Source organism: Cebus imitator, unplaced genomic scaffold (genome assembly GCF_001604975.1).
Source record: "Cebus imitator isolate Cc_AM_T3 unplaced genomic scaffold, Cebus_imitator-1.0 Scaffold47, whole genome shotgun sequence".
Lineage (NCBI taxonomy): Eukaryota > Metazoa > Chordata > Mammalia > Primates > Cebidae > Cebus > Cebus imitator.
Genome location: NW_016107362.1, coordinates 476,204 through 498,934, shown reverse-complemented (window position 1 = coordinate 498,934; position 22,731 = coordinate 476,204). Strand labels below are relative to the sequence as shown.

General features: G+C 38.4%; 1 protein-coding gene across 1 annotated transcript in view; it reads right to left on the bottom strand.

Annotated features, from left to right (window-relative positions):
• Positions 1–22,731, bottom strand: part of RFC1 (replication factor C subunit 1) — a 77,767-nt gene that overhangs the window by 37,454 nt on the left and 17,582 nt on the right. Inside the window, exons 3-4 of the mRNA XM_017527263.2 lie at positions 18,654–18,729; positions 16,442–16,564 (exon numbers count right to left, since the gene is read on the bottom strand). Coding sequence (XP_017382752.1) covers positions 16,442–16,564; positions 18,654–18,729 — 199 coding nt within the window. The remainder of the gene's footprint in view (positions 1–16,441; positions 16,565–18,653; positions 18,730–22,731) is intronic.

Genomic DNA, 22,731 nt, shown 5'->3' with positions numbered 1-22,731 from the left:
AACATTATGAAACTCCATCTCTGCAAAAAATCAGCGAGGCATGGTGGTGCACACCTGTAGTCCCAGTTACTAGGGAGGCTCAGGTGAGAGGCTATGAGCCCAGGAGGTTGAGGCTACAGTTAGCTGTGATTGCACCACTGCACTCCAACCTGAACAATAAAGACCCTGTCTCAAAAACAAAGTAAGTATACAAGAAGTTTGAGATGCATAACTTTTTTCCTTCTATCTCCTAAATTCAACCATCATATCCACATTTACCAGAGCCAGGCCTGTCTCCCCCAATTACTACTCAGAGTACACAAATATTAAGGAGCACACATTATGTACCAAGCACTTAAGATACAGCAGTGAATAAAAAAGACGAAAGCCCTGCCCTCAAGGAACTTGGACTCTAGAAGAGGAAACAGATACACAGATAAACAAATATACACTGTCAAGTTAAATGTTCTATGAATATGAAATAAAACAGGGTGAAAGAATTAAAGAGTGATGAAGGATACTCTTTGAGATAGGTAGTCAGGGAATGCCTCTTTTGATAAGCAACATTTTAACAGAGGCCTGAAATGAAGATACCTCAGGCAAGAATATTCAGGCAATTAAAACTACAAATGCAAAAGCCAGGACGGGAGTGTGCTTGGAGATCAATGTGACTGCAGCACAATGTGGAGAGGTATTCCAGAAGAGTTTGGGTGAAAGAGGTAGGGGCCAAATCCTGGAGGACTTTCTAAGTGATAGAAATAATGTTAGGCTTTATTATAGAATGGGAATCCACTGGAGAATTTTGAGCATAGTTTGTGACCCAACTTAAGGTCTGTCCTTTGGAGAACACGCTGCAGAGGGAAGAAAGTGAATGCAGGGAAGCCACTTAGAAAGCTACCGCAGTTCCAGATAAGATGCAGAAGGCTCTGACTGTGGTGACATTTGCATAGGTGCTAAGTTGTCAGGTTCTAGCTATATATTGCAAGTGAACTATCTACTGATATCTAACCATTCATTTAAGACCAGAAACTCTTTGCATTTATTTTTCTAAAAACTCTCCATAAAACATCTGGCTTTAAAAGTCTTTTTAAGCATTCATGACAATGTTTTGATGATTAGAAGCCCCAAAAATGTACCTCAAAAGAGCCTCAATAAATTTGTTTGCTTCAGTGATTCACAAGAAAAAAAGCTTTTCAATTTGGCCTACAAACAAAAGAAATCCAATAAAAAGTAAAATCTGAGAGACAAACATGAGTCCAGGCACGGAAGCAAATATCTGTCATCCTAGTACTTTGGGAGGCCGAGGCAGAAGATTACTTGAGCCCAGGAACTCAAGATCAGCCTGGGCAACATAGTGAGACTCCATCTCTACCAAAAAACAATTTAAAAATTAGCTGGGAGAAGGGCAGATCACTTGAGGTCAGGAGTTCAAGACCAGCCTGGCCCACATGGTGAAACCCCATCGTTACTAAAATTTCAAAACTTAGCTGGGCATGGTGGCACGTGCCTATAGTCCCAGATACTCTGGAGGCTGAGGCAGGAGAATGGCTTGAACCCAGGAGGCAGAGGGTGCAGTGAGCTGAGATTGTACCTCTGCACATCAGCCTGGGTGACAGAGCAAGACTCCGTCTCAAAAAAAAAAAAAAAAAAAAAATTAGCTGGGCATGGTGGTGCAGGCCTGTATTCCCAGCTACTCAGAAGGCTAAGGTAGTAGGAGCATCACTTGAGACCAAGAGATGGAGGCTGCAGTGAGCCTCAATCATACCACTGCACTCCAAGTTATCTCTAAAAACATTTTTTTAAATAAAATTAAAAACAGGCCGGGCATGGTGGCTCACACCTGTATTCCAAGCACTTTGGAGGCCAAGGCAGGCGGATCACCTGAGGTCGGGAGTTCAAGACCAGCCTGACCAACATGGTGAAACCTCATCTTTAAATTTAAAATCATTAATTAATTAATTAAAAAATAAATAAGCGGCCGAACGCAGCTCACAGCTGTAATCCCAGCCCTTTGGGAGGCCAAGATGGGCAGATCATTTGAGGTCACGAGTTCAAAACCAGTTTGGCCAACATGGTAAGACCCCATCTCTACTAAAAATATAAAAATTAGCCAGGCATGGTGGCATGAGTCTTTAATCCCAGCTACTTGGGAGGCTGAGGCAGTAGAATCACTTGAGCCCAGGAGGCAGAGGTTGCAGTGAGCTAAGATCACGCCATTGAGCTCCAGCCTGGGCAACAGCGAGACTCCATCTCAAAAAATAATAATTTAAAATAAAAGACAACCATGAAGACTAGATGGTGGGGATGGGGGAGTTCACTTTATAAACTTGGTATGCAAAGCCACATATGAGTGGCTCTTATATCCTCTCAACTGCTCCCTCATTCAACTGCCAACATTTGCCAAAGGCCTTACGTCCCAGGCACTGTGTTATCCTTAGATGGCTGCCATTTCAAACATGAAAGTATCTAATAATATGTGAAAATCAAAAGGATTTAGCCATACTTTCTAATTATTATATTTATATTAAAATGAAGCTATAAATTTGGCAACCCATGACTTTTCCAGATTTCCGATTACTAAATGTAAAAAGTAACCCACTGCTTAAAGCAAGCATGTAGCAGACATCTCTGAGGATGCCAGTGCCCTTCACTACAAGCACATTTTCTCTAATAATTTACAGCTCATCCCACCTTCCAAGGGCCTCCAAAAACCACAGATATATATATTAGATGGATCCACACTCTTGGCCAGAATGGACTACACCAGGAGTGAACACTTGAGCAAGGTGGGACCAACTTTATCCTTGATTTACTGAACCACTGTGTACAAACCAAGATGCTAAAGGTTTATTTCTACACTCAGTGAGATAGGTTAGCAGGCTCCTAATAAATTCCCCCAGTTTGCTTACACTAAAGTGTTTGTTTTTTTAAACCTGAAACCGAAAGATTTAAATTAAAACATACTTGTTTCACTTCTCTTCAACTAGTCAATCTAAGGTCAAGCTTTAATAAAAATTTATCCATAACTCTGTCTAGAGCACATCCAAAGCCTAATACAATTAACAGATTTCAGTTCAACCGTATATTACATATGTTACATATGTTACAAAGAGTCAACAGACGAGATTCAGTCACTCACATATCTGTTCTCCTTATCTAACTACTGGTTCTTCTCTGCCTCTTTGCCAGAAAGGAAAAGGTGTCTGATTCACAAGGTTATTTTAAGTGGAATAAGTAACATCACAATTCCACTTAAAATAGCCACATGGATCACTCATAATAGTCCTAGTAACTAACCATTGAGAATATAATCTCAAGTCCTTTTCTTTTCTCTAAAACAGTAACACAATGATTATGGTATTACAGAAACTCAAATTTTTTTACACTTGGCAGCTGACCAATTATAGCCAGTATACATAAAATTTCTTATCTTATTAAATTTTATAATATTTATTTGCTTTAAGTTCCACAATTGTACTTCTGGGCAAGAGGAAGTCCCTTAATGGAGAAAGAAAAACTTAAATTATCTCTGTGAAATTATGGTGCTCTACTAGTTTCCCTCGACCTTAAAAATTCCAAAAATACTAATATTCCATTTCCACTACACCTAGCTGCGCTTATAAGCAATATGACAGAAAACTCCAGAGCTGGAGTAAGATCTCCAGCTCTGGAGTAAGATCAACTACTATGGAGAACAGATTGCAATAAAAGAGAAAGACAAAAATTAAATGACCATGTAGGCAAGATGGCTTCAACTACAATAACGGCAATACAAATAGAGAGATGTATTGTTTATAATGTGGGGAAACAACCTAAGTATCTATTAATATATATATATTCAACCATGTAACAAAATCTCTGCAAATATAAAAATTATAATAAATATTCATATTTACTGATAGAAATATATTCGTATGTTTATTAGGTGACAAAAGCAGATGACATAGTATGTTTAATGACAGTCTATATATATAACTTTTAAATTTACATTCTAAAATCTGAAAATAATCAATAAAACATTAACAATTTTTATCTCTAATTAGGGAAATATGGGTAATTTTCAGGGGTTCTTTTGGTGTTTTTTTTTTTTTTTTTTTTTTTGAGACAAAGTCTTGTTCCGTTGTCAGGCTGGAGTGCAGTGGCGCAATCTTGGCTCACTGCAACCTCCGACTCCCAGGTTCAAGCGATTCTTCTGCCTCGGTGCCTCCCAAGTAGATGGAATTACAGGCATGTGCCACCATGCCCAGCTAATTTTTGTATTTTTAGTAGAGACAGGGTTTCACCGTGTTGACCAAGATGGTCTCAAACTCCTGACCTTGAGATCCGCCCGCCTCGGCCTCCCAAAGTGCTGGGACTACAGGCATGAGCAACCGCACCTGGCCAATTTTCAAGTTTTCTTCATACCTTTTGGTACAGTTTGGCTGTCTCTCTAACCCAAATCTCATCTTGAATTCCCACGTGTTGTGGGAGGGACCCAGAGGGAGGTTTTTAAATCATGGGGGCAGAGCTTTCACATGCTGTTCTCATGATAGTGACTAAGTCTCACGAGATCTGATGGTTTTATAAACGGGAGTTACCCTGCACAAGCTCTCTTCTCTGGTCTGCCACCACTTGAAATGTGCCTTTTCCACCATGATTGTGAGGTCCCTAGCCACGTAGAACTGTAAGTCCAATAAACCTCTTTCTCTTATAAATTGCCCAGTCTCAAGTATGTCTTTATCAGAAGCGTGAAAACAGACTAATACACCCTTTTCTCCATCTAATGTTTTACAACAAATTAACTACATCCTAGAACTCTCTGACCACTTAGCTTTCAGAATCAGTGCTTTAGTTTTTCCCTCCTCTCCACTCTTCTTTGCTCACTTCTGCTAATTTTTCATCAGCATCTCTGTTATTCTGTTGCTGACTTCAAAGACGTCATGTTACCTTTTTATTTACTATTAATAAGTTATTATTATTGAAGATTAAACTTCATGCCAAGAACTTTATAATAAATTATATTTAGTCAACTAGTCTTACCTCCTTATTCAATATATAGACCCCATTTTCCACATTCCTAACAAAAAAATTAAGACTAGGCTTAAATACTTTCAAAATCGAGCAATGTTAATTCACCCTCTTCCTTCAGTGAATAGCAAAATATTGTACTGCTTAGGAAAGTTTTTCCTTATATTAAGTCAAAATACTTCCTGTTAACTCCATACTACTTTCCTTAATCTATCCTCTGAACAGGAAGAAAAAGTGTATCTACTTTTTCCACATTCAGCATCTAAAGACTGCCCTTATTTCCTCCTTACGTCCCCTTCTCCATACAGGTATTGATCGACTTACGACCTATGCAACTTACAACCATTCGACTTTACGACCACAATCGCTAGCCACGACTGCTCCGCGTCTGGCAGCGCAAACATTGCCCAGCTGGGCAATCAACAGTGCGCACCAGCTTCCGGCAGCACTACCATCTCCGCGTGCATATAGCCTACTCAACTTACAACCAAATCGTGTTACGACCGGTCTGTCGGAACCAATTGTGGTCATAAGTCGAGCACTAGCTGTAAATAGTAAAACAGTTTCAAGCCGCTCAACATTTAGGTTACTGGAAAGATTAAATTTTTCTTAAAGGGCTGGACATGGTGGCCTATGCCTATAATCCCAGCACTGTGGGAGGCCAAGACAGGAGGATCACTTGAGCCCAAGAGTTCAAAGGAATGAGACCCTCATCTCTACAAATAAAATAAACTAAGACAAAATTTTAAAGGCTAAGTGCCCAGTGTCACACCTCACCATGTTAACAGCCATTGAATAAATAAAAGTAGTATTCTCTGGTAAAAACAACGCTGAACCAGAAAGAAGTCTAGAAAACTAAAATTCTAGACTAAGTTTGACTTACTATTTTTATTTTAATTAATCATCTGGGTTTCACTGTGGTCTTCTGTAAAATGTTGGACCAAACAAACTCAAGATTTTTCCCCTCCACAATTTTATGACTCTATGGAGAGCCATATAGATTTTTTTTAATATTACTGTATATACAATGTTGGTGAAAATGTAATGAGTTTGTACTAATAAAAACACTAATTATAAAAGTGTAAATTAGTGTAACTTTTCTACAAAGCAATTTGCTAGAACATATCCAGAACCTTAAAGAAGTTCACATCCTTTAGCATAGTAACTCTTGGAGATAATCAGAGGTGATGGCAAGTATTTACATATAAATATAGTCTAGTCATTACACTATTAGGAACATGGAAAGTGTAAGCAACTGAAATGCTTGAAATCAAGAAAAGATTCACATAAATTATGGTCTAACTATACAATGGACTCATGCAACCATGAAAAAATTAAGCCCAAATTTCAAGGCTCAAAAAAAAAAACTCATGAAAACAGCAAAATTAAGCTGTCAAAAAAACAAAACGCATCACCCTGTTCTTTTACGTATGCCCTAATGTTATAGGTATAAATATCACCCCTATAAGGGGAGGTTCTTGTCATGAGCCTCCTCTACCAGAGATCTCTATACAATAGTGGAGGGTAACAGAGCACTTCTCTGACTGAATACATGAATTTAAATTAAGCAATGTCTTCAAGCTATAGGTCAAAAAAGTGTACTATACCTAAACACAGGCATAATTTTATAAACATTTTTATAATTTGAGTAAAAATGCAATTAAACATGGATTTGCAAAGAAAAAATACGGGAGTGTTCTACAAGATACTTCAAGTATGTTTTCATTGTGTTAAACAAAAATTGCAAATAAGCCTCCTTTTTCTCTTTTAACTACAAAATTAATAGCTCTCTAGGTCCCTTTGAAGGCACAAGTAACTCTAGTAATACACAGTTATGAAAAGAAAAAGGGAGGGTAATTCCCAAGGACTGGCTCCCTTGCTTTAATACTTAGTGCCTCCTGATTTGTCAATGTCCCCCTACTCCTTACAGTTATAAGTATAACTATCATGAAAAAAAGTAAATTCATGATCCTAAGCATTGAGATATTTCTCACAAATAGAAAGGATTTCATATTTATTCTATAATAGGGTATCCGATAAGCCACAGGCATATCTGAAAACCCTGTAATCTTGCCTTGATGACACCAGAAAACTTGAAGAACGAGTAGTCCTACTGTTTTTCTACTATATCTTCTAAACTAGTTGTCTTAAAGTTTCTTTGCCCTTAACATTTTAAAGACTATACCAATATATTATGGAAAGAAGACAAAACAGGCCAAGGATGCAACTAGCTACTTGCAACAGTAACTTAACAGGTGTTGCTGTGAGGATCCGCATATAAAATAAATATTTTACAACCCTACACAATGTATAGAGATGAAACATTCCAAATGAAGTTGTAGTTTTTCTTCTTTTTTAACATTTGTTCTTGTTTTCTAAGCTTAAATTGGATTCCGCCTCATAGGAAGCCAAAGGCAAACTATGTTCTCTTCTCCCCGGAAACTTACAATAAAATAATGATAAACAGATCTAAGTCAAATTGAGGAGAATTGGTTGAAAATCATGGACAATTGAACACTTAGAATTTCCCTCTAGGATATCTGTCTTCTTGTTAAAAACACCATTTATTTTTATTTATAGACAACATAACCTCAAATGTGGTACCAACAACCACACAAACTACCATTATCACATTATCCTACACACAGCAGAGGAACTGCCTGGGAGAGAAGATTGTTTTGACATTCTAAGTTAGATACATTCATTTGTCTAGAAGAATAATAAAAATAAATAAAAAATATGGGGGGTCCATATAAAAATCTATTTATAAGAAGGAAAAAAAATCTAATTCTGGAATTCATACTGCTAAGAATCTAGTCTTTCCAAACAGATCTCTGAATTCTAATTCTGTGATTTTCTTTTCTTTGGTCTAGAATATACAAAAAGCAAATTAATGAAGAGATTCAGTTACAGAAATTAAAAATTATTTAGCAACAACTCAAAAACTAAAATAAGAATCAAGGTATTTAAAGCCTTTTTCTATAAAGCTTCTTTTCAATATTTCCTTGAGTCAAAAATCTAAACTGTCATTTTGGTTTTGGAGGCAGAAAAAGGTTCATATATGTGCCAAGCCTTCAATAAATACTGTTTTTTTTTTTTTTTTTTTAGACGGAGTTTCACTCATGTTACCCAGGCTGGAGTGCAATGACCCAATCTCGGCTCACCGCAACCTCCGTCTCCTGGGGTCAGGCAATTCTCCTGCCTCAGCCTCCTGAGTAGCTGGGATTACAGGCGTGCGCCACCATGCCCAGCTAATTTTTTGTATTTTTAGTAGAGACGGGGTGTCACCATGTTGACCAGGGTGGTCTCAATCTCTTGACCTCGTGATCCACCCACCTTGGCCTCCCAAAGTGCTGGGATTACAGGCTTGAGCCACCGCGCCCGGCCTAAATACTGGTTTAATTAAGTGGATGGAAGAGAAACTAAACATACCACCTTTACCCATTTATGTGGTGAATCAGGCATTCTATACTATTGGCATAATAAAATAAAACTTCTAACACTGCTCATCTTCAATCAAGAAACCAGTGATCTTGGGCCCAGCGCAGTGGCTCACACCCGTAATCCCAGCACTTTAGGAGGCCAAGGCGGGCAGATCATGAGCTCAGGAGATGGAGACCATCCTGGCTAACACAGTGAAACCTCATCTCTACTAAAAATTCAAAAAAACTAGCCAGGTGTGGTGGTGGGGCCTGTTATTCCAGCTACTTGGGAGGCTGAGGCAGGAGAATCACTTGAACCCAGAAGGCAGAGGTTGCAGTGAGCCAAGATTGTACCATTGCACTCCAGCCTGGGCAACAAAGCCAGACTCCATCTCAAAAAAAAAAGAAAGAAAAAAAGAAACCAGAGATCTCATGATTCACTACAAATGAATCCTCTTAGAATCAAATAGTCAATTATATTTTTAAAATAAACTTTATTTTATAATTTGTGGGGTCTAGTGAGGTAGCTGAGTAATGATAAATAAGAAAAAAAATGTATTGGCTTAAAATATGATGTTATCCACCACACAGGTAACAAGTCTACTGGAATGCCTAAGTAAGAAAAAGTAGGGGGACGGTTGGCCACAAGTATATTACCCAGAGCTTCTTAAAATTCTAAGGCATAAAACAGGCAACAGAAGGAAACCTGCCTGGCCAGAGAGTTAAGGGAGTGATTCCATATGCAATTTCCCCACTGCCGTTCACATATCTTCCCCCAAAAAGAGGAGAGAACAGTAGTGGTCTGAGTATGAAGGCCAAGTATAAATCATTTGTATATTATTTTATTATTATATATTGTATTGTACATTATTAGTACTTAATGATATTTTCATAACACAATCCTACTTCCTTGGCATTATGGAATACAGTCCTACGTCTCTCAGTTTCACAAGTGCCTGACAGCAAAGTACATGTCTCCAGAACAGTCTGTTAATTTCCAAAGATGCTTCGGAACCTCAAAAATCTTAGTGTCTCATTATTTACTGTCCCCTTATCAAATCTCCTTCCTCTCCATACGCCACTTAATTTTTTTCAGGTCTCATAATATACACTAATAAAAGAGAACTGAAGAACAAATTAGCAGAAAAGATTATAAGAAAGCATCTAGCTGTCATAAATATGTGCATTTGTGGATAAAATTGCTAAAGCACTATCAGTGACCTTTGACTCATCATATAAAATAGAAGTCCCTGAAGATTAAAGAGAAGAAATGAAGTCCTAATTGTCAAAAAAGAGAAAGGGCCAGGCATGGTGGCTCACGCCTGTAATCCCAGCACTCTGGGAGGCCAAGGTGAGCGCATCAACTGAGATCAGTAGTTCAAGACCAGCCTGACCAACCTGATGAAACCCTGTCTCTACTAAAAATACAGAATTAGCCAGGGATGATGGCACATGCCTGTAATCCCAGCTATTCAGGTGGCTGAGACAGTAGAATTGCTTGAACCCAGGAGGTGGAGGTTGCAATGAGCCAAGATCTCGCCACTACACTCCAGCCTGGGTAACTGAGCAAGACTCCATCTCAAAAAAAAAAAAAAAAAAAAAAAGAGAGAGAGAGAGAGAGAGAGAGAGAGAGAGAGAGAGAGAGAGAGAGAGAGGAAGGAAAATCTGCAACCACAGAACTACAGAAGATGACAGGTTTAGTGACAATGCTATGCAGTAACATCATAAACAGGTCAAGATCAGCATACGGCACTCAACTGAAGTGGACAAGAGCTCACTGAGAATAACTAAAGGCCTAAGCCTTCATTTACTCCGTGAGTTATCAGACTAAATGAATACCAAAAACAAGAGACATCTGTACTTAAAATATCTACCAAATTATCTTCTGGTAAGAGTACGGCAGGGTTTCTAACCTTTGCGTTACTGACATTTTAAGCCAAGTAACTCTGTCCTGTATATTGCAGGATGCTTAGCGGAATACCTGGCCTCTACCAATCACATGCCATAGCATCCCCCAGTTGTGACAAACAAAAATGTCTGCAGATATTGCCAAAGGTCTCCCAGAAGGCAGTATCACCCTTGGTTGAGAAACACTGATTTATGTCAAGATAGAGAAATACAAAATAATCGTCATTACTAAGATTCATAAGTAATTAGACAGCTATTCATAAGAAACTAAACAGCTATATCCAGGGTACTGATGATGATTCAAAGCAAATTTTGAAACAACTTTATTTGCCCCTTAATGCTAAAAAATTTTAATAATGATTCAGGAAGAAACACAAAGATAAATCTATCAAATTTGTAGAAGATATAAAACTAAATGACATGAAAAAATAAGTATATGAAAGACATCTAAAGATCTACTGGATTCTTCTACTGGGAGGGAAGGAAGAAGAGAAAGGTAAGGCATTAAGTTATAAAAAGGCAAGCTCTAGAAATTTTACAATAAGATGCTACTCAAGTGTGTGCGAGTGTGTGTGTATGTGTGTGTAAAGCTGGATGAGGGAATGAAACATTTACTTAAGTAATTTAAAATAATATTAATTTAGGGCCAGGCGCGGTGGCTCAAGCCTGTAATCCCAGCACTTTGGGAGGCCGAGGCGGGTGGATCACGAGGTCAAGAGATCGAGACCATCCTGGTCAACATGGTGAAACCCCGTCTCTACTAAAAATACAAAACATTAGCTGGGCATGGTGGCGCACACCTGTAATCCCAGCTACTCAGGAGGCTGAGGCAGGAGAATTGCCTGAACCCAGGAGGCAGAGGTTGCGGTGAGCCGAGATCGCGCCATTGCACTCCAGCCTGGGTAACAAGAGGGAAACTCCCTCTCAAAAAAAAAAAAGAAAATAATAATAATAATATTAAATAGTGCATCTTCAAAATTCTAAATTTATTTATGCAGAATTTCAGTGTACAAATTAATATTAATTTTTGAACAAGTATAATCAAAGAAATATAATGCTCACTTGAATGAAATTTTCTGCCTTAATCATTCTAGGTTTCCCTGAAAACATTTAAGAGAAGCTCTCTATCATATACAGAATTTATATCTATTTGTCTGAAATACAAAACTGTGTGTCTCTAAAAGTTAGCAAAGAGAATGTTACACGGATCCCCAGGAATATTTTCTGCTGCTTGTTCCAAAGTCACAAGTCACTGTTATTACATGGTAACCTGTAACCTAGAGAACACAACATCGCCAATTTTTTTCCCATTTAACACTTCTCAAATAATTATAACTTGAGGAGCACTAACTGCCTCAGGAATTATGTGCACAATTAAAATTACCGGTCAAACAATTCAAGACAGGAAAAACCCCCACCATTTTCGATCAAACAGCAGGCCGTGATGAAACCATAACAAAAGGTCAATCTTTGCCAAACAAGGCTCAAGGTCTCTCACTTCATTAAACAGATAAAAGTAAATATATTTACCCAGTACAACAAGTATTTGGGTTTTTACCAACCTTGAAGAACATTTTACTAGAGTCAATAGTTGGCTACAAAGATATTTATAAGCAATTCCTTCCTTTTCCTGTAACTTGGGAAATTAATGTGGCTAAATTAGTTTTTAAAAATCAATAAATCCTAGAAGACAGATTTAATCAAGGTGATGATGAAAAATATTTCTCCTGGAGTGAAACGGAAAGCCTAAAAATCTGTATAACAATAGCCTAAAAAGGTAGCTATATAACAATATGAGCAAAAATACCTGAAACCTATATTTTTCCTAAATCTGTTTTTCATTGTTTATAAAGCACTATGCAATAGAAATAAAATGCAAGCCACATATAAAATTTCAAATTTTCTCATAGCCACATTTTTAAAAGTAGAAAGAAGTGAAATTAATTTTAACTTCATTTTTTATCTAACCCAATAGATGCAAATTATTAGCATTTTAAAATGCTATCAGTAACAAAAAATTAACAAAGTATTTTGCCTTTTTGTGTAGGAAGTCTTCAAAATCTGTGTTTTTACAAATAATTTTTTTTTTTTTTTTTTTGTGTGAGTCTCACTCTATCACCCATGCTGGAGTGCCATGGCACCATCTCGGCTCACTGCACCTCCGCCTCCTGGGTTCAAGCAATTCTCCTGCCTCAGCCTCCAGAGTAGCTGGGATTACAGGCACCTGCCATCATGCCCAGCTAATTTTTGTATTTGTTTCACCATGTTGGCTAGGCTGGTCTTGAACTCCTGACCTCAAGTGATCCGCCTGCCTCGGCCTCCCAAAGTACTAGGATTACAGGCTTAAGCCACCACACCCAGCCTTTAAAATAAATTTTATTGTATATATCTAAAGTATACAACATGATGTTAGGGGATATATAGATAGTAAAATAATTACTATAGTGAAGCAAATTAACATATCCATCATCTCACATAGTTACTCTTTTTTATTTTTGAGGCAAGAGCAACTAAAACTCATTTAGCAGGAATCTCAAATACAGTAAACTTTATTCACTATAGTCCTCGTGTTATACACTAGATCTGTGGACTCGTTCATCCCAAGTATCTGCTGTAATATTCCATTATTATATATACCACAATTCCTTCATCCATCCACCGTCAGACACTTAGGCTGTCTCCATATCTTGGCTATTATACATAATGCTGCAATGAATACAGAGTGCAGATAACTTTCTGAGGTGGTGATTTCACTTCCTTTAGGTATATGCTCAGAAGAGCGATCACTGGGTCATATGGTGGCTTTATTTTAATTTCATTGGGCTTCTCCATATCGTTTTCCATAATGGCTACACCAATCTACATTCCCACCAATGGTGTACAAGGTTCCCTTTTCTGCACACCCTGAATAACATTTGACATCTCTTTACTCTTTGATAATAACCATCCCAATGGTTTGCATTTCCCTAAGGATTAATGATATTAAGCACATTTTCATATACCTGTTGGCCACTTTTATGTATTCTTTGGAGAAGTGTCTATTCAGGTTCTTTGCCCATTTTTTTAATTTGTTTGTTTTTCTACTGTTGAATTTTATGAATTCTTTATATATTTTGGGTATCAACCCCTTATCAGATATATGATTTGCAAATATTTTTTCCCAAACTGTAGATTGTAATTTCATTTTGTTGATTGTTTCCTCTGCTGTGTGAAATCCGTATTTTACATTTACAGCATTCTCAATTCAGGCTAAGCACATTTCAAGTGCTCAATGGCCACAAATAACTAGTAGTTCCCATAATGGACCACACAAATCCATAACATAAGTGAGCCAAATATCATTTTCAAATTTCTAAAGCTCAGTTACAAAACAAACAGAAAGCCCTAAGTATCTAAACAAATACCAAATGTCTTTAAAGGCAGATGTAGGCTTATAATAGTGTCAAAACATAAGAATAACAGTTAATACTTATTGAGCATTTACTATTTTAGACCCTAAGTCAGACCCTATTTTAAATGCTTTTCAAGGATTATCTCATTTGATTGTCACAAAGGCAGCTGATATAGGTACTAGTAAAGTCTCCATTTTACATATAAGTACATTAAAACACAAGGAAAGTTAAGTAAAGATTAACCCGGGCCATGCTTTTAAACAGTATACATGCTATGCTGCAAGAAAAATGCCAATAGAACCAAAGGTTGTTTCTGAAATCAGAGTACAGAAGAGAAGTAAGAAATAATGAAGAAAAAATTATATCTTTTGGAATTAACAGGTTTTTTAAAACTGAATCATGTCATATGATAACTTTTCCACAAGAAGCTCCAATCTCCAGATAAACAATACAGTTTTTGATTCAAATTTTTATTGTTAAACTATTAGACAAATATTGGGAACATTCATTCTATTTTATGGAATGAGGTATTGCCCAATTCTATTACACACACACACACACACACACACACACACACACACACACACATTTATTAAACCTTATACTGGCAATATAAAACAAAAATGTTTATGACCTAATATTGAAAAGTATGGTTTTAGTTTAAAGGGTAACGAAAGTATTATTTTAAGGTCAAGGATTTTCCAGTGCTTGAAAAGCTGTACTTTTCTTTTTTGAAACGCTTATATTTGTGATTTTATTATGCCAATCTTATTGTGGACATTTTTTTAATAGTCTCATTCTCTTACATGGAGGAAAAGGCTATCTTCCTCCCATTCACCTATCATTTCAAACAATAAAGTATGAAAAGATAAAACAGGCAATAATAAAGACAGCTTCTTCCCAACATCTCAATTCTAAGAAAATAACAGAATAATGCATAATACAGACTTCCACCTTAGACAGGTACATCACACCCCAAGTTTTTTAGCGAAAACAAGGGGACAATGTTTACTTTCACATGTACAACAGCTACCAGCAAAATGACACAAATACTGCCTAATGTTCATAAAAAGTTCAGATAAAAAGCTAGATACCTCTTCAGAAAATAACATTCAAAAATTGCTCATCTTAATGAATGATTTGATACAGAAAGAAAAAAAATTCCTTCTCTGAAATAAACAGTTACATGTGAAAGAAAATCTGTGATCACAGCTTAAATTGTCTGACCTTTTTGTTTACTTAAAATCGAAAGATAACAACAGCCTTGATCCACAGTTGAAGGCCATGGCTGGCTGCACACTAACTTTGACGTTTTTCAGGGTGTCACTGGCTGATCACACCACCTTCAGTTACATAACAAACCTATCACCATACTGTTCTTACTCTCCCCTCCCACATATTCAAAACTTCACAAAGGTGGCCAGAGGTAAAGGGAAGCCTCTTAAGAGTTCGTTTGCACAATGTGCCTGAGCAGATATTTAGCAACAGCACAAAAAGGTTAAGTCAATCAGCCACCTGCCCATAACAAAGAAACATCTCAGTTTACTAAAACTTTTCCAAAAAATATGTTCATAACACTTATATTTGGTCTTTGATATTCTGAAACAATTTCATCAGTAAATGTTTCATATAACTTACAAAGTTCACCTATGGATTTTGTTTTTCTTTTTATTTTTTCCTTTTGCCTGCAAACTGTATGTGTCAGGCACTAGGTTTGGCCCTTCATGTACATCTTCCCATATTATTCTGGTATGGTCTCCTCTAAGGGTTTACAACATTACAATAAAAATGATTTCACCACTAAATCTGAGTTTTTCTTCTAGAATGACAATATAACTCTGGAGTCCTTACATAAAAGAACAGTATCCAGCCAGGCGCAGTGGCTCATGCCTGTAATCCCAGTACTTTGAGAGGCGAAGGCAGGCGGATCACGAGGTCAGGAGTTCGAGACCAGCCTGACCGACATGGTGAAACTCCTTCTCTACTAGAAATGCAAAAATTAGCCAGGCGTGGTGGCACGTGCCTGTCATCCCAGCTACTCAGGAGGCTGAAGCAGGAGAACCACTTGAACCTGTGAGGCGAAGGCTGCAATGAGCTGAGATCGTGCCATGCACTTCAGCCTGGGCGACAGAGTGAGACTGTCTCAAAAAGAACAGTATCCCTGTAACAATTATTTAGATGACAAAATTTTTAAGATTAGCACACAATTATTTATAAATGTCCTTTGCACTTTGATTACTCTTAAAACAGATCTAGCAGAAATAAATTTAAGTACAAAACAATCTTTTTTAAAAAACCAATACTTAATTTTTTAGTGTCACCAGAGAATATAAAGAATTCAACTCACATCCATGCTAAATAAATAATGTGAGTAATCACCATACACTTAGATTATGACTTTAGCATGCCAGATTAAAAACTTACATTATAAAAGTAGTTCCAAAACAACCCAGTACTATTTTAATATGTGATTCAAGATTAAGCTTCAACTTATATGATTCAACATAGAGCACTTAAAAAAAAAAAATTCCAAGGGCCAATTTCCCTGTAATTGATCCTTAATCCACAGGAAATGCCAAAGATGATCACAGCCTTCTCTGATAAATGTAACTCAACAAAGCAAAAAGGCAGTAGAAATTCCATTCGCGGTGAAGGAAGTACATTTAGACACCAACAAAAAAACTCAAGAACATTAACACACACTGCATCTCACATACCACAATGTAACCTTACCTGTTTCTGAAACGTATGTAACAGGATCCTGCCGTGAAATGTTACCGGGTTTAGAAGACACTGGCGTTTTTTCTGGTTGCTTTTTGGCGTTTTTTACCTGCAACATCTCCTCTGACTCTGAGTCTGTATGTGAGAGAAAAATAAAACAAAACTTTAAAAAGAACTATTATAGTGCATTTTTAAAGTAGTCATGGTGAACTGATGCCTCAAGGTCTTTTTCAAGGCACGTGTCTTCTGTGAATTCTCACAGGTTACTTTTACTCAGTGTTAAGCCTATGTATTAGTTTTCTATTGCAGCTGTAATAAATGACCACAAACTTAGTGACTTAAAACAACTAACCCACTAAATTTATTATCTTCCGGTTCTGGAGGTATTGCCAGTATGGGTCTCACTGGGCCAGTCAAGGTAGCAGCAGGGGTGTGTTCCTTTCTGGATACTCTAAGAATTTTCTTTGCCTCTTCTAGTCTCTAGTGGCTGCCAGCATTTCTTGGCTCAAGGACCCCTCCATCTTCAATGCCAGCAACATCAAGTGAGAGCCCTCATGTTGCCATCTCCCAGATCCTCTAACCTTCTTCACAGTTAATCTCGCTCTCTAAACCCTTCTTCTGCCTCCCTATTCCTTGTGACTACTGAGTCCACCCAAATAATCCAAGATAATCTCCCTATTTTTTTTTTCTCCTTTTTGAGACGGAGCCTCGCTCTGTTGCCCGAGCTGGAGTGCAGTGGCATTACCTCAGCTCACTGCAAACTCTACCTTCTTGGTTCAAGCAATTCTCCTGCCTCAGCCTCCTGAGTAGCTGGGGCTATAGGCACATGCCACCACACCCAGTTAATTTTTGTATTTTTAGTAGAGACAAGGTTTTACTATGTTGGCCTGGCTGGTCTGGAATTTCTGACCTCAATTGATCTGCCTGCCTCGGCCTCCAAAAGTGCTGGGATTACAGGCATGAGCCACTGAGCCTGGCCTAATCTCCCTGTTTTTAAGGTCATCTGATTAGCAATCTTAACACCATCTATAACTTTTATTTCCCTTTGCCATATAACCTAATATAGTTACAGGTTCTAGGAATTAGGCTGTGTATATCTTTTGGGGCCACTATACTGTCTATCACAGCCTAATCTCCCAGGACACTTAAATATAAATCAGGAACAAAGTGTGAGTACCTGGCATAGAACCTGGTATAAAACACATGTTTCATGAACTTTAGTGTCCCTCCTCTTCCCCTCGATCATGCATTTATAAATCCTGCCACACTGTAGTAAACTGTTTCAAATTTCCAGTTTCCCAACAAACAAAATTCCGGGGAATAATAATAGGGCCGCGTGCAGAGGCCCATGCCTGTAATCCCAACACTTTGAGAGGCCAAGGAAGGTGAATTGCTTGAGGCCAGGAGTTTTGAGATCAGCCTGGGCTACATGGTAAAACTCCATCTCTACTAAAAATGCAAAAATTAGCTGGACATGGTGGTGCATACCTGTAGTTCCAGCTACTGGGGTGGCTGAGGCACAAGAATCGCTGGAACCCAGGAAGCAGAGGTTGCAGTAAGCCAAAATCACACCACTGCATTCCAACCTGGGCAACAGGCCAAGACTATCTCTAAGTAAATTAGCTAAATTAAATTAAAACACATATATCACATTCAAAATAAGTTTGACAAATGCTGCATACTCTAATGTTTTCTGAAGGAATCAATAATACAAACATATTTTGGTTCTGATAAGTTCTATAGTAAAATGAAATTGTTTGAAATTTTACTTGAGCATACAGCCCTCTTCTCACAGCTCTTAACATCACAGAGAGCTATGTGTCTCAGAACATAGTTTATGTATTTTTAATTTTTTTTTTTTTGAGATAAAGTCTCACTCTGTCACCCAGATTGGAGTGCAGTGGTGATCTCAGCTCACTGCAGCCTCTGCCTCCAGGGTTCAAGCAATTCTCATGCCTCAGCCTCCCGAGTAGCTGGGATAGCAGACGCATGCCACCACACCCAGCTAATTTTTGTAATTTTAGTAGAAACAGGGTCTCACCATGTTGGCCAGGCTGGTCTCGAACTCTTGACCTTCAAGTGATCTGCCCATCTTGGCTTCCCAAAGTGCTGGGATTACAGGCGTCAGCCACCACACCCAGCCTCAGAACATAGTTTAGAAAGCCCTATTCTACGGGATATACAATAACTTTAAAATTTTAAAGCTCCTCAGAAGAAATATTACCTGAATCATAGATGATCCTCTTTTTCTTGTTTGGTTGCTTTTGTTTAAGGTCATCCTCTTTACGGGAGTTATTTACCTAAAAACATCACAGCATAATTAGAACTTAAAGAAGCCCATATAATTATCCTTTTTTCTTGGGCTCAGTCTTTTTAACCAGGGGCAATTTTGCACCCCTGCCCCCAGGAGACATTTCTAATGTCTAGAAACAACTTCACTTGTCACGAATTCAGTTAGGGAGGTTCACTGTCATCTAACAGGTAGATCAGGAATGCTACTAAACATCTTACAATGTACAGCAAAGAATTATCTAGCCCTAACTGTAAATAATACCGTTACTGGGCTAAAAATAGGCCAGACAATAACTGTACCACGATGGGAAAAAAATAAATTATAGAAAAAGCTATATTATTATTCAGCTCCACTTTCAACACTAACGTATGTATATAGCAAAGAATAAAAGGGTATCAGATAATATAAGGCAAGTACTTCCTAAAAATGAAGACAGAAACAGGAATAAATGCTAAGCTAGTGGCCCACCACTAACCAATGCCTATTAGAAAACTAAATAAAACCAATGCAAAAGGTATTATTTATATTTTGTAGTTAAACATCACATTTCTAACATATTCAAATTTTCTCAGAAAGCAGACAGTGAAAAAACTGATTATAATCAATTACATGGTAGAAATAGAAACTATTTCTATCCATTGTAATAAAACCTCAAATGGCCAGGCACGGTGGCTCACCCCTGTAATCCCAGCACTTTGGGAGGCCAAGGTGAGCAGATCACTTGAAGTCAGGAGTTTGAGATCAGCCTGGCCAACAGGAGAAAATCCTGTCTCTACTAAAAATACAAAAATTAGCCAGGCATGGTGGCAGGCACCTGTAATCCCAGCTACTCCAGAGGCTGTGGCAGGAGAACTGCTTGACCCTAGGAGGCAGAGGTTGCAGTGAGCCAAGATCATTCCACTGCATTCCAGCCTGGGCGAGACTCCAGTACAGAGAGACTCTGTTTAAAAAAAAAAAACTTCAAAAACATAAGAACAATCAACTAGGTTGCAAGAAAATGGAAGAAGTAAGGAATTATAATTGACATATACCACTGGATCAAGGACAGAGTCAGAATCAACTACAACAACTCAAAACTAAGAGAAGAAGGTATCAAAGAAAGGAGAAAGCCACAGAAAGGAATCCCAAATTCTGCCTGTAAACCTTACCCAAACCTCTGGCTATCTCCTGAACTATACATGTGTGGAACAACTCCTACTGCTTTAGCTAAGGTTAAAAAAATTGAATAAAGATTTCAGCTGCTGCCCATTACAAAGGAGACAAGAGTTTAGAGCATGAATACAGCCAAGTTCAATGCCTGATAAACCAAAAGAATTAACACTCTTTGAAGGAATATAACAGGATCCAAAGTTCCTATACTGCATCATTCACAATGTCCAAGATAAATCCAAAATAACTAGAACATACAAAGAAAGAGGAACTGTGACCTGTGGAGGTTAATTTTATGTGTAAATCTGACTGAACCACAAGATGTCCAGATATTTCATCAAACATTATACCGGGTGTTTCAGCTCAAGATGTTTTTCGATGAGCTTAATATTTAAATCAACAGATTAAGTGAAGCAGATTGCCCTTCCTGATGGCATTAAGCCTCATCTAATCAGCTGAAGGCCTGAAAAGAACAAAGGCTAACCCTCTCCTGAATGAGACAGACTTCCTCCTGCCTGACTGCCTTAGATCTGGGACGTCTCTGGGATACTTTCTTCCTGCCTTTGGACTCCAACTAAAACACCAGCTCTTTTTTTTTTTTTTTTTTGAGACGGAGTTTCACTTTTGTTGCCCAAGCTGGAGTGCAGTGGCATGATCTCAGCTCACCACAACCTCCGCCTCCCAGGTTCAGGCAATTCTCCTGACTCAGCCTCCCGAGTAGCTGGGGTTACAGCCATGCACCACCACGCCTGGCTAATTTTTTGTATTTTTAGTAGAGACGAGGTTTCTCTATGTTGGTCAGACTGGTCTTGAACTCCCGAACTCAGGTGATCCACCTGCCTCGGCCTCCCAAAGTGCTGAGATTACAGGCATGAGCCACCACGCCCAGCTAACATCAGCTCTTTCTACTAATTCTTTGTAATAAATCTCTCTATGTATACATACACATACATCCTATTGGTTGTTTCTCTACAGAACGCTGACTGTATAATATAGCTTTTGGTACCAAGAAATAGGGTACTACTGTTAAAAAAAAAAACTAAAATACAGAAGTGACTTTGGAATTGAGTAGAGACTAGAGACGTTTTAAGGTACATGCTAGAAAAAGCCTAGACTGCAATAAAGGAACTGCTGGTAGAAATATGAATGCTAAATGTAATATCAATGAGAGCTGATGAAGAAATGAGAAGATCAATCAAAGAAGCCTCTTTCTTCTCAGAGAATACATACATTATCATGAACAGAATGTTGGTATAAATAAATATGAATGTTAAAGGCCAAGCTGTAAGGTTTTAGATGGAAATGAGAAAGAGACTATTGGAAATTGGAAGAAAGGCAATTCTTATTATAAAGTGGCACAGAACTTGGCCAAGTTGTGTTCTAGTGCTTTGTGAAAGAGGAAACTTGTGAACCATGAAATCAGATATTTAGCTGAGGAGATTTAAAAGCAAAGTGTTGAAGACGCGGGCTGAGTCCTCTGACTATTTATAGTCAAACGGAAAAGGGAAGAGATGAACTAAAGAAAAAAACTGTTCAACAAAAAGGGACCATAACTTGAAGATTTGTAAAATTCTCAACCTGTCCATATTTCAAAAAAGCATGTTCTGGGCTGGGCGTGATGGCTGATGCCTATAATCCCAGCACTTTGGGAGGTCAAGGCAGGCAAATCACTTGAGGTCAGGAGTTTGAGACCAGCCTGGACACTATGGTGAAACCCCCATCTACAGAAAAAATACAAACAATTAGTCGGACATGGTGGCATTCGACTATAGTCCCAGCTACTCTCTGGGGGCTGAGGCAGGAGAATCACTTGAACCTGGAAGACAGAGGTTGCAGTGAGTTGGGATCGTGCCACTGCACTACAGTCTGGGCAAGAGAGTCTGTTTCAAAGAAAAAAGACAAGACAAAGTGTGTTCTAAAGAGAACAGCAAGAGAGTAGCTGGAGTATCTCTTGATAAAGAAATTACGGGATTACATAAGTAAAAACACTGTCAGTTTGAACTGAAGAGGATGGAGAAAGGACAAAAATGAAGGAGGCTGTCAGATTTCTGAGATTCCAGTGACAGGACAACAGGGCTATTCTTCAAGAAAAGGGAAGAATGGCCCCAAAGGCAATTCAGAGATCAACCGTCAGAACCACCTCTTCAAAAGATGGAGCTTGGTTTCCACAGATCAGACAGCCACCGTCCAAAGCCTTGTGGGCAGGATGGTCTAGCAGAGCTGCAGCAGCAGGACAGCCGCCTATGGTTGTAGAGGCAGAGCATCAAGCCAAAGAGGATTATTTTCAAGGCTTAAGTTCTAATGGAATTTGCCTTGCTAGGTTTTGGACTTGTTTGGGATCCATCACCCCTCCCTTCCTTCTGATTTCTCCTCTTTAGAATGGTAATGTCTATCCTATAAGCCTGTTCTACTATCATGTTTTAGAGGCACATTCCTTATCTGGTTTCACAGGTTCACAGCTAGAGAGAAATTTTGCCTCAGGATGATTCATACCTCAAGTCTCACCCATATCTGATTTGGATGATATTTACATGAGACTGTGGACTTCAGACTTGATACTGAAATGAGTTAAGAATTTGGGGGCTGTTACATTGGAATGAATGTATTTTGCATGCAAGAAGGACATAAATTTTGGGTGGCCATGGATAGAATGTTATGTCCTGAATGTCTGTGTCCCCAAAATTCACATGTTGAAGCCCTAACCCTCAGGGTGGCTTCACCAGCCTGGAGGTGGAACCTTTAAACAAGTAATTATGGGCCGGGCGCGGTGGCTCAAGCCTGTAATCCCAGCACTTTGGGAGGTCGAGGCGGATGGATCACGAGGTCAAGAGATCGAGACCATCCTGGTCAATATGGTGAA